At 39.1% G+C, this 15,878-nt stretch overlaps 1 protein-coding gene across 1 annotated transcript in view; it reads left to right on the forward strand.

Moving 5' to 3' along the window:
- The window catches only part of ARAP2 (ArfGAP with RhoGAP domain, ankyrin repeat and PH domain 2), a 626,699-nt gene that overhangs the window by 50,148 nt on the left and 560,673 nt on the right, over positions 1–15,878 (forward strand). The window contains exon 7 of the mRNA XM_053704072.1: positions 4,849–4,918. Within this exon, the coding sequence (XP_053560047.1) occupies positions 4,849–4,918 (70 nt within the window). The remainder of the gene's footprint in view (positions 1–4,848; positions 4,919–15,878) is intronic.

A 15,878-nucleotide genomic window follows, 5' to 3' on the forward strand; every position in this document is an offset into this window, starting at 1 on the left:
ACAATTACACCTAACACTACACTACAATTAAATAAATTCCCTAAATTAAGTACAATTAAATAAAATTAAATAAAATTATCTAAAGTACAAAAAAACAAAACACTAAATTACAGAAAATAATAAACAAATTACTATATTTTAAAACTAATTACACCTAATCTAATCCCCCTAACAAAATAAAAAAGCCCCCTCAAAATAAAAAAAACCCTACCCTACACTAAATTACAAATAGCCCTTAAAAGGGCCTTTTGCGGGCATTGCCCCAAAGTAATCAGCTCTTTTACCTGTAAAAAAAATTACAATACCCCCCAAAATTAAAACCCATCACCCACACACCCAACCCTACTCTAAAACCCACCTAATCCCCCCTTAATAAAACCTAACACTAACCCCTTGAAGATCACCCTACCTTGAGACATCTTCACCCAACCGGGCCTAAGTCCTCAACAAAGCCGGGCAAAGTCTTCATCCAACCAGGCAGAAGAGGTCCTCCAGGTGGGTAGAAGTCTTCATCCAGACGGCATCTTCTATCTTCATCCATCCGGTGCGGAGTGGCTCCATCTTGAAGACATCCGACGCAGAGCATCCATCCAGACCGATGACTACCCGACGAATGAAAGTTCCTTTAAATGACGCCATCCAAGATGGCGTCCCTTGAATTCCAATTGGCTGATAGAATTCTATCAACCAATCGGAATTAAGGTGGGAAAAATCCTATTGGCTGATGCAATCAGCCAATAGGATTGAGCTCGCATTCTACTGGCTGATTGGAACAGCCAATAGAATGCAAGCTCAATCCTATTGGCTGATTGGATCAGCCAATAGGATCTAACTTCAATCCTATTGGCTGATTGCATCAGTCATTAAGATTTTTCCTACCTTAATTCCGATGGGCTGATAGAATTCTATCAACCAATCGGAATTCAAGGAACGCCATCTTGGATGACGTCTTTTAAAGGAACCGTCATTCGTCGGGTAGTCATCGGTCTGGATGGATGCTCCGCGTCAGATGTCTTCAAGATGGAGCCGCTCCTCGTCAGATGGATGAAGATAGAAGATGCCGTCTGGATGAAGACTTCTGCCCGTCTGGAGGACCACTTCTGCCCGGTTGGATGAAGACTTTGCCCAGCTTCGTTTAGGACTGTAGGGTTGGGTGTGTGGGTGGTGGGTTGTAATGTTGGGGGGGTATTGTAATTTTTTTACAGGTAAAATAGCTGATTACTTTGGGGCAATGCCCCGCAAAAAGCCCTTTTAAGGACTATTTGTAATTTAGTGTAGGGTAGGGCTTTTTTATTTTGGGGAGCTTTTTTATTTTATTAGGGGGATTAGATTAGGTGTAATTAGTTTAAAATTCTTGTAATTATTTTTTTATTTTCTGTAATTTAGTGGGGTTTTTTTGTACTTTAGTTAATTTTATTTTATTTTATTTAATTGTAGTTAATTTAGGGAATTAATTTAATTATAGTGTAGTATTAGGTGTAATTGTAACTTAGGTTAGGATTTATTTTACAGGTAAATTTGTATTTATTTTAGCTAGCTAGTTATTAAATAGTTAATAACTATTTAATAACTATTCTACCTAGTTAAAATAAATACAAAGTTGCCTGTAAAATAAAAATAAACCCTGAGATAGCTACAATGTAACTATTAGTTATATTGTAGCTATCTTAGGGTTTATTTTATAGGTAAGTATTTAGTTTTAAATAGGAATAATTTAGTTAATTATAGGAATATTTATTTAGATTTATTTAAATTATATTTAAGTTAGGGGGTGTTAGGGTTAGGGTTAGACTTAGGTTTAGGGGTTAATAAATTTAATATAATGGTGGCGATGTAGGGGGGGCAGATTAAGGGTTAATAAATATAATAATATAATGTAGGTGGCAGTGGGCTCCGGGAGCGGCGGTTTAGGGGTTAAACACTTTGTTTAGTTGCGACAGGGCCTGGGAGTGGCAGGATAGGGGTTAATAACTTTATGTAGGTGGCGGGGGTATAGGAGGCTGGAGATCAGGGGTTAACATGTATAATGTAGGTGACGGTGGGCTCCGGGAGCGGCGGTTTAGGGGTTAATAACTTTATTTAGTTGTGGGGGCTCCGGGAGAGGCGGTTTAGGGGTTAAACACTTTATTTAGTTGCGGGGGGCTCCAGGAGCGGCGGTTTAGGGGTTAATAACTTTATTATGTTGCGGGGGGCTCCGGGAGCGGTGGTTTAGGGGTTAATAACGTTATTTAGTTGCGGCGGGTTCCGGGAGTGGTGTGGGTGCTTAGTGACAGGGTAGCAAGAAAGCTGTAAAAAAGCCGAAGAGCAGTGAGATCGATGACTGTTAGTTAACAACAGTCCGCTTCTCATCGCTCCGTAGTTGGTGCGTGACTTTTTGACAGCTTTTTTGATACTTTTGGAGAGCGTATTCAGGTCAGTGGCAGCGATGTTAGGCGAACTTAGGCGAGCATATTGTGGCCGTCGAATGCAGGTAAGTTGACGGCTTGATACATAGGGGCCTATGAGTGTATTCTTTTATTGTCAATCTCCACACCTCCAGATTATGGGGCCGATTTAAACAGGGGCCGAATGGAAACAGGCTCGCTGGAAACAGAGTCTTAAGACTGCTGCTCCTTAACTTGTCAACCTGCTCTGAGCGGCGGACAACAATGAACCCGATCAGATACGATTGGGTTGATTGACACCCCCTGCTAGCGGCCACAAATCTGTAGGGGGCGACATTGCACAAGCAGTTCATGAAAACACCTTTCAATTACAATATTTTTCTGAACCTTAATGCTGACAGCATTCAGTGCTGCAATGCTAAAGTACTCTTATTTCTAAAGCTCCTAGCATGATCATCTCACTCCAGCACATTTCTAAGTCACCTATACACAATCCCATACCCCTATACCACATTAACAAAAAAAGGTTTATTACCTTGTTATCCACTCTATATTAACCACTAACTTACTAACATTAACATTAACAATAACAAAAATTGTTTTTTTAAAGTTTCAAAATGACTTGATTGTGAAAGAGGAACACAAGAGGCAATGTATTACTCAGAAAGGCAAATCATGCTGTTGTTAGACCTTTTTGCCAAGGAAAGGCTTCAATGGATAATAAACACCTTTCAATTACAATATTTTTCTGAATGCTTAATGCTGACAGCATTCAGTGCTGCAATGCTAAAGTACTCTTATTTCTAAAGCTCCTAGCATGATCATCTCACTCCAGCACATTTCTAAGTCACCTATACACAATCCCATACCCCTATACCACATTAACAAAAAAAGGTGTATTACCTTGTTATCCACTCTATATTAACCACTAACTTACTAACATTAACATTACAACATTACTTACAACATTTTAAACAAACAACAACAAAAAAACTGTGTTTATCTTGAGAATCTTCTTTCTTCAGCCTCTTCTATACATCAGCAACAGTTTCCTATGTTTTCTATTTTTCTACATGACTTAGAGCTTTGTAGAAATATTAAGCTATTTCGGTTAGTTACCAGATTAAGATTTAGGCTAGGTCTGGACTTGCCATTTACCTCTGAGGGAAAGAGAAAATTATCCACAGGAAAAATAACAAAAAATTGTTTTTTTAAAGTTTCAAAATGACTTGATTGTGAAAGAGGAACACAAGAGGCAATGGATTACTCAGAAAGGCAAATCATGCTGTTGTTAGACCTTTTTGCCAAGGAAAGGCTTAAATGGATAATAAACACCTTTCAATTACAATATTTTTCTGAACCTTGCAAAAAATGAGCATAGTGAGTTTGAAAATATCTGGAATGCATTAACACCTTGTTGTCTGCAATTGTTTTCCAATAGACAAAATCCACCCACCACTTGCCTTATTTGCAGTAGAAAATCTGCTCTTGCTACTGGAGTAGACACAGCTTTCCACAGCCATTATGTTAGCAAAAACTATTTTCATTTCCTTATTTAATAATATCTGCTGAAGCCTATTAGGCACAGATTTGTGGAAGGGTTATACGTCATAAAAATATATTGTAAAGCTGTTTCATTACACAAAATAAATAATTTAATATTAACATCTCAAGATGTTTACAGTCAAACAGCTGTTAAAACAATAATACATGACTAAACCCATGGCCATACTGAAAACATATACAGGAAATTAATTCATTGTAGCAAATAATTATGAGCGAAATGTTCTCCTTGGTCATTTTGTATGTCATGTGATCACTGGTGTATTTCATGATATCAGAGATGAGGGTGCAGAAAAGATGACTACAAAGCTTAATACCAATGGTATCAGTGGAGGAGCCTTATTTTCTACTTCTTTATTTTCCATCTTTCTTTACAGTCCATACAGTACTGGACATGTAATTGAAACCCAGCCATACAAATTCAGGGCAGTTAACAGCGGTTGCATTGCTCTAGACACCACATAAAGGGAGGGAGCATACAAACCTCACAACAGCTCCTGGAGGCCCATCAGTGTTTTTTGGGCAGGGCCGCGATGTGTCTGGATGGGCTTTTCATGGGTAGGGACAGGCATGTCCTGCTTGGAGTCTGGAGGAGTTAGGGTATGTCCTGGCCTTGGTAAAAATGTACTGGGAATGATAATCACAGATGGGGGCACATGGAGGGGCAGCTATTATGCCTGGACGTGGACTAATGCCCCCCGTTGATACCACTTCCCAGCATCCCCTTGAACTATTACTCTCAATCTTGTTATATGTGTTGCATTTAGTGATGTTCCTTGCATGAATTAGAATGACAGTTATATATAATTTTTATGTTTAGATTGTATGAAAACATATTGCTGAGATTATATACAAGGTAATATGTAACATAAGTAAAATATATATTTTGTATTCTTTACAGAAGCGGCATGTTTCAAAAGCGTTGGGTAAAACTTGATGGACATATCATGTCTTATTACCACAATGACAGGGTAAGTGTAAAATAGAATAAAAACTGTTTGCTTCTCAAGTCAATGCTTTTTATTTCTTTTGGATATTGTGATTGCATAAATATAAGCTTGGTTGCCCACATGATTCAATCAGTACACTATTCATGTCAGTTTTCTTTTTATTTTTTTAGAATAACTACATATTTATCCTCCGTTAAAAACACAGTAAATATAGAGGAAACTTCAGTCAAACAAATCTACACTAAAACTACTAGTTCCAATGTAATCCTTATTTGCTGACTTGTGCGTTTACTCTTCAGCCACTCTGACTGCAATAAGCCTGAATGAGATACTCTCTCACATTTCATGGTTTTTTCCTTTTGCAACATTTAAAGGGAAATACAACAGGTTTTATTGATATCAAAGTATCATAAGGCACGACAAACCCATGCACAATCTTGCACACTCCTTCTACAATTGTATTTCTTACACTGGCAATTGCTAACAACAAACATCATTCATATTACAACCAATCAATGTGCCATAGAATATTTCACCATAAAGAATGCTTCTATTAGTTTTGATTTGTTTATACTGTATATATATATAAGGCTACAAAGATATTACTTGTCTGTGTTTCACTGCCATGTTTCCCAATAACATGATCTATCCATTGAGCTACAATATAAATTATGGTTGTAGAAATGGTGAATACAATTATTACTAACTACTATAAGCAGTTTTTTTTTTTATAATACTGCAAAATACTTTTTGTAGAGAACGCTGAATGTTTTTGTGTCTTGTAAATGCAAGCAAGATAATATTACCTGGGTCTCCTTGTCGCCATTAGAATTATATGGTTGATGAATGTAATGATACATTTTGCACCAGAGAAAATAATCATTACTACTTTAACTTTATTAGCAACATAATAATCCCATTTTGATGTAGGTGACAAGTAACAGCTATAAACTGAAGTGTAATGTCACAACTTAGCATGTGAATATCTTATAAGATTAATTTATGCAAGTTGCTTATTAATGATACTTACCGTAATTATCTCACACCTGCATTAGAAAATAAACACTAGTCATGGGATGCATACACTCACCAAAAATTTAAAAGAAGATACGTTTTGCTATCATAAATTTTTTTTCTTTCATTGAAAATAGTTATGTAAAAGAATGAAAATGAACCACTCTAACAATCCCAGATGTGTGTTTGTGCCTGTGGAAACTACCACATTCATTACAATTTTTAATGGGTTAATTTCAAACAAAAACAACAAGAAAGTACTTTGTGTATTACTCTGTGTTATTATCAAAAGGAGGATTTGTTCAAAAATTCACATCAGAATCGAAAATTTCCCATTCCTACTATGAACTTGAAGAGGATGATCCTACTCACACCAACCTATCATCTACATCAGTTAAAGGGACAGTCTACTCAAAATGTTTTATTGTTTAAAAAGATAGATAATCCCTTTATTACCAATTTGCCAGTTTTGCACAGCCAACATGGTTAAATTAATGTACTTTTTACCTCTGTGATTATCTTGTATCTAAACCTCTTCTGAAAGCCCCTTTATCACATGGCTATTTATTTATTATCTATTGACTTGTGTTTTAGCCAATTGGTGCTGTGTCCTGCACAACTCCACGGGAGTGAGAACAATGTTATCTATATGGCCTCTCTTTTAGTACGTGAATAGTATCCCTGCTCATCTGCAACCTATTCACTGCATTCTAGTGCTCTCTCCTCCCCTGTAACTCTCTTTTTGTATGTGAATAGTATCCCTGCTCATCTGCAACTTATTCACTGCATTTTAGTTCTCTCTCCTCCCCTGTAACTCTCTTTTTGTATGTGAATAGTATCCCTGCTCATCTGCAACCTATTCACTGTAACTCTCTTTTTGTATGTGAATAGTATCCCTGCTCATCTGCAACCTATTCACTGCATTCTAGTGCTCTCTCCTCCCCTGTAACTCTCTTTTTGTACGTGAATAGTATCCCTGCTCATCTGCAACCTATTTACTGCATTCCAGTGCTCTCTCCTCTCCTGTAACTCTTTTGGTACGTGAATAGTATCCCTGCTCATCTGCAACCTATTCACTGCATTCTAGTGCTCTCTCCTCCACTGTAACTCTCTTTTGGTACATGAATAGTCTCCCTGCTCATCTGAAACCTATTCACTGCATTCTAGTGCTCTCTCCTCCCCTGTAACTCTCTTTTGGTACATGAATAGTATCCCTGCTCATCTGCAACCTATTCACTGCATTCCAGTGCTCTCTCCTCTCCTGTAACTCTCTTTTGGTACATGAATAGTGTCCCTGCTCATCTGCAACCTATTTACTGCATTTTAATGCCCTCTCCTCTCCTGTAACTCTCTTTGGTATGTGTATATGTATATTGAGCAAATGATTTTAGGTTTTAATTTAGTCCTGCATTTAATGTAATGTTATCCCAATGTCTTACTTCTAATGTTTTGTTAATTGCCATGTGATGTCCAATCCTTATCAATACCTGCTATTATTCTTAAATTTATAGATGTTATTTGTCATAGCTCCCACCTCCTCAAAATGTTACTGTCTTGTTTATCTTAACTTATCCCACCCTGACCTGACCAGAATCTAACTTTCAATTTTTCTTTTAAATTGTCTTTTGACTTAGCAATTAAATAATTTAGTTGACCCAGCTGACTGCCCTGCCTATATATTTAACACTAGCTTGGCCTGTGCATTGCACTGGAGGTGCATTGCCTGGGCAGTATGCATTGTTACAACAGCATTTGTTCACATTTCTAAAGTGAACATTTTATAAGTGAGGCACTAAGATAAGAATTATACAAGAATTAAGTGAACATTTTATAAGTGAGGCACTAAAATAAGAAGTATACAAGAATTAAGTGAACATTTTATAAGTGAGGCACTAAGATACGAATTATACAAGAATCAAGTGAACATTTTATAAGTGAGGCACTAAGATAAGAATTATACAAGAATTAAGTGAACATTTTATAAGTGAGGCACTAAGATAAGAATTATACAAGAATTAAGTGAACATTTTATAAGTGAGGCACTAAGATACGAATTATACAAGAATCAAGTGAACATTTTATAAGTGAGGCACTAAGATAAGAATTATACAAGAATTAAGTGAACATTTTATAAGTGAGGCACTAAGATACGAATTATACAAGAATCAAGTGAACATTTTATAAGTGAGGCACTAAGATAAGAATTATACAAGAATCAAGTGAACATTTTATAAGTGAGGCACTAAGATAAGAATTATACAAGAATTGAACAAGGGTTGGACAAGGGGCAAGGCATAAGGCAAGCACTCTTGTAATATTGTGTTTTATGTATCTCATTGTTTCCTTATGCAAGTGCTGCTGAAATACTGTGTTTTATGTGTTTAATTGGTTCCCACTTTTGTAAAAATGCTCAATATCTTTATATTCCTTTTTGCTACCTATTGTCTCTATAACAAACTTCTTTATTTAATTATTCCTTCCCCCTCACCACCTGCACTGTACATTAGTCCATCTCTCTTAAACTAAGGTGTACTCATGACCTTTATCTATTCCTAAACACTCCCCCCCCCCCCTGCACCTCATTACTGCAAATCTGTATCTCATCTCATGTCCCTCTCCCTCTTACTTATACTAGCTGCTGGTGATATCTCACCTAATACTGGTCCCCAACAACTTCCGAGCCATGCACATCCATGTGTACTGTTCTATAGACTAAGAAAACAAAACTCTGGTAACCTTACTCACATTCCTCTTGCATCTAAAGCCACTACCCCTTTCACTTGTGCACACTGGAACTCTCGCTCTGTTTGCAACATGCTCACTTCTATACATGACCTCTTTATCTCCCGCTTCCTCAACCTTCTGGCTCTAACAGAAACCTGGCTCTCTCCCCTAGACACAGCATCCACTGCTGCTCTGGGGGTCTCTACTTCAGCCATACTCCTAGGTCTGATTATAGACAAGGAGGTGGTATAGGTATTTTACTTACTCTCGTTGCACCTTCCAACAAATTCATCCCATCTCTTCCCTCACATTTTCCTCATTCAAAACCCAAATTATTCACTTATTCTCTCCCCTCTCTATACGTGTTGCAGTCATATACCGACCCCTGGCTTCTCAACTCAATTTCTAGATCACTTGGCTTCCTGGCTACCTTACCTGCCCTCATTCTTGGCGATTTCAACATCCCTCTTGACAATCCCACTGCCTCCTCTGCAAAACAGATTCTGCAACTCACTTCCTTCGGTTTGTCAAAATGGACTGACTCTCCCACTCACATAGATGCTCACTCCCTTGACCTGATCTTTAGCTATCGATGCACTATTTCAAACTTCAGAAACTCTCCTTTTCCTCTTTCTGACCACCATCTCCACACTTGAAACATCTCATCCCTCCCTACAACTCTCCCTCTTTCTACTCCTCACACCAAACTTCACAGAAGCATATATCATCAGATCAGTAACAGCTGGTTAATTCCCTCAAACCTCTCCTTTCATCCATCTTCTCTTTCTCCTGCCCTTACCAATCTATCTGCTACTATAATTCCACCCTTACATCCATCCTTGACAATCTGGCCCCTCTTACCATTGCTCAGAAATCACACACTCATCCTTAGCCCTGGCATACTCCTCTGACATGGTACCTACGCAGATGTTCCCATACTGCTGAGTGGCACTGAGGAAAATCTCGGAGTTCTGCTGATTTCCTTCATTACAAGTTCATTTTGAATTCCTACTATTCTGCCCTTAATCTCTATAAGCAACATTACTTCTCTACTCTTATCTCTACTCTTTCTTCAAACCCAAAATGTCTGTTCTCCACTTTCAATATTCTTCTCCGCCCACCCCCTAATACAACTTCTCTGTCAGCTCAAGACTTTGCCAGACACTTCAATAACAAAATCGACTCCATCAGAAATTAAATCAGCTCTCAACATACTTCCATTCTCTCACCCCCTCAAGGGCTCGCAATCAACCACAACCCACATAGCCATAAATTTAGCTCTTTCTCCCCTGTTACTGAGGAAGAAGTTTTGGCATTTATACTGAGCTCTCACCTCACTACCTGTCCTCTTGACCCTATCCCCTCAAAGCTACTCCACTCCCTTTCTTCTAGCCTTACCCCTATACTCACACACATTTTCAACCTCTCCCTCAGCCCCGGTATATTTCCCTCATCTCTGAAACATGCACTGGTCCTACCTATTCTCAAAAAACCTTCTCTTGATCCAACATCCTCATCCAACTACTGCCCTACTTCCCTATTACTCCCTCATGACTCAAAGCTTCTCGAAAAGCTAGTATATGCACGCTTATCCCATTTCCTTACATTAAACTCCCTCCTTCACCCACTGCAATCTGGATTTCGTCCCCATCACTCCACAGAGACAGCAATAGTTAAGGTTACCAATAACCTACTTACAGCAAAATCAAAAGGCCACTTATCTCTGCTAATATTCCTTGATCTGTCCGCAGCCTTTAATACTGTTGACCACCCTCTTTTGCTCCAAACCCTCCAATCTTTTGGTAGTTGTGACACAGCCCTCTCGTGGTTCTCTTCCTATCTGTCAAACCGTACCTTTAGTCTCCTCTGTCCTATCACCACTTTCTGTTGGGGTACCACAAGGCTCTGTACTCGGTCCCATTCTCTTCTCAATCTACACATCATCTTTAGGTTCCTAATAAAGTCCCAAGGGTTCCAATATCATTTGTATGCAGATGACACCCAAATCTACTTCTCTGCACCAGACCTATCTCCTTCCTTGCTAACCCGTGTCACTAACTGTCTTTCTCACACCTCTTCCTGGATGTCCTCTCACTACCTCAACTAAATCTCTTCAAAACTGAGCTCCTTATTTTCCCTTATTTTTCCCTCCTTATTCCAAAATCTCCACCCCCGATCTCTCTAACTGTTGACAACTCCATCATTACCCCTACCCCGCATGCCCGATGTCTTGGGGGTCACACTTGACTCAGATCTTTCTTTCACTCCTCACATTCAGTCCTTGACTAAATCCTGCCGCTTCCATCTTAAAAACATCTCTAAAATTAGACACTTCCTTACACAAGACACAACTAAGATTTTAATCTACTCTCTCATCCTTTCCCACCTTGATTACTGCAACTCTATCCTCTCTGGTCTCCATAGCTGCCGCCTAGCTGCTTTACAATCCATAATGAATGCCTCTGCCAGGCTCATCTTCCTTACACGTCGTTCTTCATCTGCTGCACCTCTCTGCCAATCCCCTCACAGGCTTCCTCTTGCCTCCAGGATTAAAAACTAAATTCTCACTATGACATACAAAGCCCTCAACTGCACTGCTCCCCACTATATCTCAGACCTTGTCTCCAGATACTCTCCCTCCCATCCCCTTCACTCAGCTCATGACCTCCTACTCTTCTCCTCTCTTGTTACCTCTTCACACTCCAGCTTACAGGACTTCTCCAGACTGGCTTCCATCTTGTGGAACTCAATGCCTTGCTCCACAAGACTCTCCCCTACAGGGAGTGCAGAATTATTAGACAAATGAGTATTTTGACCACATCATCCTCTTTATGCATGTTGTCTTACTCCAAGCTGTATAGGCTCGAAAGCCTACTACCAATTAAGCATATTAGGTGATGTGCATCTCTGTAATGAGAAGGGGTGTGGTCTAATGACATCAACACCCTATATCAGGTGTGCATAATTATTAGGCAACTTCCTTTCCTTTGGCAAAATGGGTCAAAAGAAGGACTTGACAGGCTCAGAAAAGTCAAAAATAGTGAGATATCTTGCAGAGGGATGCAGCACTCTTAAAATTGCAAAGCTTCTGAAGCGTGATCATCGAACAATCAAGCGTTTCATTCAAAATAGTCAACAGGGTCGCAAGAAGCGTGTGGAAAAACCAAGGCGCAAAATAACTGCCCATGAACTGAGAAAAGTCAAGCATGCAGCTGCCAAGATGCCACTTGCCACCAGTTTGGCCATATTTCAGAGCTGCAACATCACTGGAGTGCCCAAAAGCACAAGGTGTGCAATACTCAGAGACATGGCCAAGGTAAGAAAGGCTGAAAGACGACCACCACTGAACAAGACACACAAGCTGAAACGTCAAGACTGGGCCAAGAAATATCTCAAGACTGATTTTTCTAAGGTTTTATGGACTGATGAAATGAGAGCGAGTCTTGATGGGCCAGATGGATGGGCCCGTGGCTGGATTGGTAAAGGGCAGAGAGCTCCAGTCCAACTCAGACGCCAGCAAGGTGGAGGTGGAGTACTGGTTTGGGCTGGTATCATCAAAGATGAGCTTGTGGGGCCTTTTCGGGTTGAGGATGGAGTCAAGCTCAACTCCCAGTCCTACTGCCAGTTTCTGGAAGACACCTTCTTCAAGCAGTGGTACAGGAAGAAGTCTGCATCCTTCAAGAAAAACATGATTTTCATGCAGGACAATGCTCCATCACACGCGTCCAAGTACTCCACAGCGTGGCTGGCAAGAAAGGGTATAAAAGAAGAAAATCTAATGACATGGCCTCCTTGTTCACCTGATCTGAACCCCATTGAGACCTTGTGGTCCATCATCAAATGTGAGATTTACAAGGAGGGAAAACAGTACACCTCTCTGAACAGTGTCTGGGAGGCTGTGGTTGCTGCTGCACGCAATGTTGATGGTGAACAGATCAAAACACTGACAGAATCCATGGATGGCAGGCTTTTGAGTGTCCTTGCAAAGAAAGGTGGCTATTTTGGTCACTGATTTGTTTTTGTTTTGTTTTTGAATGTCAGAAATGTATATTTGTGAATGTTGAGATGTTATATTGGTTTCACTGGTAAAAATAAATAATTGAAATGGGTATATATTTGTTTTTTGTTAAGTTGCCTAATAATTATGCACAGTAATAGTCACCTGCACACACAGATATCCCCCTAAAATAGCTATAACTAAAAACAAACTAAAAACTACTTCCAAAACTATTCAGCTTTGATATTAATGAGTTTTTTTTGGTTCATTGAGAACATGGTTGTTGTTCAATAATAAAATTAATCCTCAAAAATACAACTTGCCTAATAATTCTGCACTCCCTGTAGTTTTGAAAACTTCAAGCACTCCCTAAAGACTCTACTGTTAAGGGATGCATACAACCTACACCAACCTTTGTTTATACCGTTTCCTCTCCTTCATTGCTATCCCCTTGAACTCCCTTCGGATGTAAGCCTAAGAGCCATGCTGTTTGTAGATCACCTTCTTTAGAGCTGACTACAACAGTGTGACTCTTTGCAGGGCCCTCCACCCGTCTGATCCCTATAAATGTTTCCTTGTATTCCGCCTGTGTTTATAGTGCTGCGGAATCTGTTGGAACTCTACAAATAACCGATAATAATAATAATATGGCACAGCTGAACTATCAGTCACTTGTTGTAAAAAGCTAATAACAAAGCATGTGATAAGAGGATGTCTGTAGTGGCTTTGAAACAGGCAGACATTTAGAGGTTTATAGGTTATAAAGTATATTAATATAATAACGTTGGTTGAGCAAAGCTGGGGAATGGGTAGTAAAGGCATTATCTATCTTTTTAAACAATAACAATTTTGGGGTAGGCTGCCCCTTTAAATAGTAGGAATGGATTAGTTTGAAATTTTGACAGTGGTTGAGCACTCGTTCATTCTAAGGTTTCATTTGTGTCTATAAAATGTATGTTAACATTTAAATATTCAAATAAAATGAAAATATTATATTTTAATACTCATCCCTATAAACTTACTTTGAAGTGTATGAGAATCAACATTCAAAGTAATAAATTTCATTACAAAATTATTTTACATTTAATAAAGGTAAAAGATAGCTTTTTTTGGAAAAAAATCAGCTAATATTTACCATTTTTGAAGAACCAATGAATGTAGTCAGAATTTGTTATTTTTAAAACGTTTCAAAACATTTGCCCAACCCTAGTAAAAAACAAACACATTTTATTTTTCCAAAAGTTCCATAAAATTGTAATGATTTTATAATGAGTTATACCAAAAGGTCCTTATTTATATGAGGATAAATTCTTCTTTTAACAATGGAGTTTAGCAAAAAAAAAAAAAAAATGCACATGCTACAGTTTACACTCTTGTTTACTAAAATGTTATTCAAAATGTGCATTTTTCACACTTTTTGTTATAGATTTTTTCTTGTGTTATGATTTATAAAACAGTACAATTTGTGTAGGTTTTTCAATGAAAAACAATTTCTAGCAGTGCTTAAATGTGAGCAACATCCAAAAGTTTAAATACGGATCATCTCAAAGTTGTGAAATGTTAGTAGACCAATTCACTTTTGTCACAAATGTTCCTCTTTCTCGTGGTATAATTTGTTGAAACCTAAAAGGCCATTCTACTCAGAATTTAGGAATGTATAAAAAGTTTATTTATTGAAAATGTGTGAGCATGAGCGTCCACAGACATTTTCGGGGGGGGGGGGGGGACCCTAAGCATCGCAGCATGTAAAGCAGACAAAGTTGCTTGTCTTATGCATGAGCTGCACATAATTTTAAACATGGTGTCAAAAGAGTGAGTGCTAAGCAGCGGCGTTAGAGCATGTTTGTAACAATGTTTTACAAACTGTGCTCAATTCATGTGCACACTACTGAGCATATGTGAATCCCTCTGCAAAACAACTTCTGCAACTCACTTCCTCTTTCGGTTTGTCACAATGGACTGATTCTCCCACTAACAAAGATGGTCACTCCCTTGACCCGATCTTTAGATATCGATGCACTCTCTCAAACTTCACAAACTCCCCCTTTCCTCTTTCTGACCACCATCTCCTTACTTGCAACGTATCATCCCTCCCTACAACTCTCCCTCCTTCTGCTCTTCACACCAAACTTCACAGAAACATTATGTCATTAGATCAACAACAGCTTTCTAATTCCCTCAAACCTCTCCTCTCATCCTTCTCCTCCTTTTCCTGCCCTGACCAATCTATCTGCCACTATAATTCCACCCTTACATCCGTCCTTGACAATCTCGCCCCTCTTACCATAGCTCGGAAATCAAACACTCATCCTCAGCTCTGGCATACTCCTCTGACACGATACCTACACAGATGTTCCCATATTGCTGAGCGGCACTGGAGAAAATCTAGGAGTTCAGCTGATTTTCATCATTACAAATTTATCTTGAACTCCTACTACTCTGCCCTTAAATTCCATAAGCAATACTACTTCTCTACTCTTATCTCTAATCTTTCTTCAAACCCAAAATGTTTGTTCTCCACTTTCAATACTCTTCTCCTCCCTCCCCCACCTCCTAATACAACTTCTCTGTCAGCTCAAGACTTTGCCAACCACTTCAATAACAAAATCGACTCCATCATAAATGAAATCAGCTCTCAACATAATTCCATTCTCTCACCCCCTCAAATGCTCTCAATCAACCACAACCCACATAACCTTAAACTTAGCTCATTCTCACCTGTTACTGAGGAAGAAGTTTCGGCACTTATACTGCGCTCTCACCTCACTACCTGTCCCCTTGACCCTATTCCCTCACAGCTACTTCCCTCCCTCTCTGCCACCCTTACCCCTATACTCACACACACTTTCAACCTCTCCCTCAGCACCGGTATATTTCCCTCATCGCTGAAACATGCACTGGTCACACCTATCCTCAAAAAACCTTCCCTTGATCCTACCTCCCCATCCAACTACCGCCCTATTTCCCTCCTCCCTCTTGCATCAAAGCTTCTTGAAAAACTAGCTTATGCACGCCTATCCCATTTCCTTACAATAAACTCCTTCCTTGACCCATTGCAATCTGGATTTCATTCTCATCACTCCACAGAGACAGCAATTGTTAAGGTTACCAACAACCTACTTACAGCAAAATCAAAAGGCCACTTCTCTCTGCTTATCCTCCTTGATCTGTCCACAGCCTTTGACACTGTTGACCACCCTCTTTTGCTCCAAACCCTCCAATCCTTCAGCATCTGTGACACAGCCC

The sequence above is a fragment of the Bombina bombina genome, chromosome 2 (genome assembly GCF_027579735.1).
Source record: "Bombina bombina isolate aBomBom1 chromosome 2, aBomBom1.pri, whole genome shotgun sequence".
Classification (NCBI taxonomy): domain Eukaryota; kingdom Metazoa; phylum Chordata; class Amphibia; order Anura; family Bombinatoridae; genus Bombina; species Bombina bombina.